The sequence below is a fragment of the Taudactylus pleione genome, unplaced genomic scaffold (assembly GCF_031769625.1).
Source record: "Taudactylus pleione unplaced genomic scaffold, aTauple2 ptg000039l, whole genome shotgun sequence".
Taxonomy (NCBI): Eukaryota; Metazoa; Chordata; class Amphibia; order Anura; family Myobatrachidae; genus Taudactylus; species Taudactylus pleione.
In genome coordinates, this window is record NW_028284441.1 from 12,201,569 (window position 1) to 12,204,855 (window position 3,287).

Sequence of the window (3,287 nt, forward strand, 5' to 3'; positions counted from 1 at the left end):
ATGCTAAGTAATATCACCACATCACATTTCACTAGTCATTTTGCAACTCGCCATAAAGCAAAATGATAAGTGAAACATAATTCCAATGACTGATCATGTCCAATAACGGATGCTGTACAATGTCATTGCTGCCAGACTGTGCAATTTACAATAGATTTGGAATAATTAAAACAACATTCTGCACGTTTAAAACCATTAGGAGAAAAAGGTACCCTTCCTTCACCTGGGTTCCTCATAGCAAGGTGCTCTCTGTCCCTGTCCCGCCAGACATATAATCAACCACAGGACTCCTCAATTTATTTTGGGTCCTTATTTATGTGAGTTTCCTTATTGTAGAAATACAGTGATTTTATTTGGCCCTTTAAAGGCAACTTTCTGTAAGGCTTTCTTCACGGCCTCTTTCACTTCTTGGTTCCGTAGAGTGTAGATAATGGGATTCAGGAGAGGAGTCACCACTGATGGAATGATAGAAACTGTTTTATTCAAGTGAAAAAACTCACCAGTGGTGGGTCGGACAAACATAATGATATTGGTAACATAAAAGAGACAAACAACAATGAGGTGAGACGCACACGTTGAAAATGTCTTCCGTCTCCCAAAAGACGTGGGAAACATCATTGTGGTTCGGATGATATAGACGTATGAGATAACAATAAGCAAAAAACAGCCCAGTATTACAAAACAAGATGATACAAAAAATAACATTTCTATACTGGAGGTTTCAGTGCAGGACAACTTTATTAGTGCTGCAAAGTCACAGTAATAGTGGTCAAGCTCATTCCTGTCACAGAAAGACAGATTAGAGATCTGCAAACATAGAACAACAATGACAATAAAACCACCTGACCAGGAAGCCAGTAACAGCTTGGTGCAAGTCTGGGGGCTCATGCTAATTAAATAGTGCAGGGGATTACAAATAGCCACGTAACGATCATAAGACATCGCAGTCAGGAGGAAACTTTCGGTGGTACCTAAAGAAAAATGAAAATAAAACTGAGTCATGCAACCAGCCATAGTAATTGCCTTTTCTTTTGTTAGCAGACTCCAGAGCAGCCTGGGAACAGTGACAGAAGGATACCAGATCTCTAGGAATGAGAGTCCGCCAATGAAGAAATACATGGGCTTGTGAAGCCGTCTTTCAGTTATGACAATAACAATAATAAAGATATTGGCTGTGATGGTCACAAAATAAACAATGGAAATCAGGACAAATAGGCAATATCCCACCTCCGCCAACAAAGAGAAACCTAAAAGATGGAATTCTGTAACAATAGTTTCATTCTTCTGTTTCATCGCCACAATTTTATCTGCAAGCAAAATGATTGAGAAATCATAGAAATCCCTCAAATTCAGCCATAAGAACACTTGCCATGGCTAATTAACATTTTGTGAGCTATAAACTACTAGTTCTGCAACTATTTATTTTGTTACTCTTTTGGGATGTGTCACTAACATTTCCTGTTGCCAGTCTGTGACATTCTATGTAAATGAGAGGAAGACTTAATTTTTACACTTGCAGGTGAAAATGTGCATTTAAGTGTTCGGGCCATTCATCACGAAGGTAAAGCAGGAGATGTCACAGATATCTCCTACTTACATTCCTCTGGCAGAATGGCCCGCTGTCCCCATACACTAGTATCACAGATATCTCCTGCTTAACCTTCCTCTCGCGGAATGGCCCGCTGTCCCCATACACTAGTATCACAGATATCTCCTGCTTACCTTCCTCTGGCGGAATGGCCCGCTGTCCCCATACACTAGTATCACAGATATCTCCTGCTTACCTTCCTCTGGCGGAATGGCCCGCTGTCCCCATACACTAGTATCACAGATATCTCCTGCTTACCTTCCTCTGGCAGAATGACCCGCTGTCCCCATACACTAGTATCACAGATATCTCCTACTTACCTTCCTCTGGCGGAATGGCCCGCTGTCCCCATACACTAGTTTCACAGATATCTCCTGCTTACCTTCCTCTCGCGGAATGGCCCGCTGTCCCCATACACTAGTATCACAGATATCTCCTACTTACCTTCCTCTGGCGGAATGGCCCACTGTCCCCATACATCCCTCCGCCCCTGTCCAAATCCTTCCGCCAGACGTCAGGGCTCTTGTGCACATGCGTGACCTGCTCTGAAAGGAGCACTGAAGCCGTTCACTGGGACAGCTGATTTTCGAATCAGCTGTCTGAGCGCCGGAGCAATGATGAATTACTCCGGCGTCTGTGGCGAATCAGTGTGTTAATTATCGGGGTCCATTTGGACCTCGATAATTAACATCTTCAATAGGTCCTTATGTAACCTACCTGGTTGATCCTGCCAGTAGCATATGCTTGTCTCAAAGATTAAGCCATGCACGTGTAAGTACACACGGCCGGTACTGCGAATGGCTCATTAAATCAGTTATGGTTCCTTTTGGTCAGGTTTCATGAGAACTGAAATGCTTAAATCCTCCGAAAGAGGAAACTCAGGTTTGGGTAGAATAACTGAAATAATATTTACATCACAGAGGTGACTTAATTGGCAACTGTCATTCAGGCTGCTTTACAGCTAAAACCAAAATAAGATATTAACCCTTTTGCACCTTACTCACCATGTACACTGTATAATGTTTAATCATGAAAGTTGGCAAATAGTGTTTTAGAAAAGTAGTTTGTTCTCCCAATAATTTTTATGAAAATCTACCTATCATGGGTATTATAAAGGCCTGACAAGTGTCCAGTATGCACAGAATGCCTGCAATTGTTATAGAGACACGAAGACTTGCAAATTCATCTCTTAGATATATCCTACAGCTAGGTCCTTTGTTAATACATGGTGTGCAATTTATAACACAGTAATTCCCTCTATGCTGTTTTAGCTGAAAGACCAAAGAGCATACGTGCAATTCCCTCTTCAAAAGGGGCTCAGAGCAATTAGATTTACCAAATGGAGAAATACAATGTATAAATGTATAAGGAGCAAGTGATCAACTATTTAGTTCTTGGCCCATATTCTAACTGAACTAAAGTTAGATATACACTGGGGGCCTGATTCAGAGGTACACACAATGCCGCAGTTGAGTTATTATTTGCTACTGCATACGTGCAAAAAAATCTGCAAACCTGCCTATTTTGTTAGTACCGGGCCCCAGAATTTCTGATGGCAGCCCTGGGTGTGGTGCACAGTGATGGAGACAGATCATGCTCATTATACTATTATCTAGCATAAAGGTCTAATGATGATGTGTAATAATATTCATTTGGGGTATAAAAATATAGCTGAAACTTATAACCTAGGAAAGTAGGA

General features: G+C 41.4%; 1 protein-coding gene across 1 annotated transcript; it reads right to left on the minus strand.

Annotated features, from left to right (window-relative positions):
* Positions 1–327: 327 nt before the first annotated feature.
* On the minus strand, positions 328–1,296 carry LOC148538611 (olfactory receptor 6C4-like). Its single transcript, XM_088453403.1, has one exon. It carries the CDS (start codon positions 1,291–1,293, stop codon positions 328–330), a length of 966 nt encoding a protein of 321 aa, XP_088309529.1. The 5' UTR covers positions 1,294–1,296.
* Between the last annotated feature and the right edge of the window lie 1,991 nt (positions 1,297–3,287).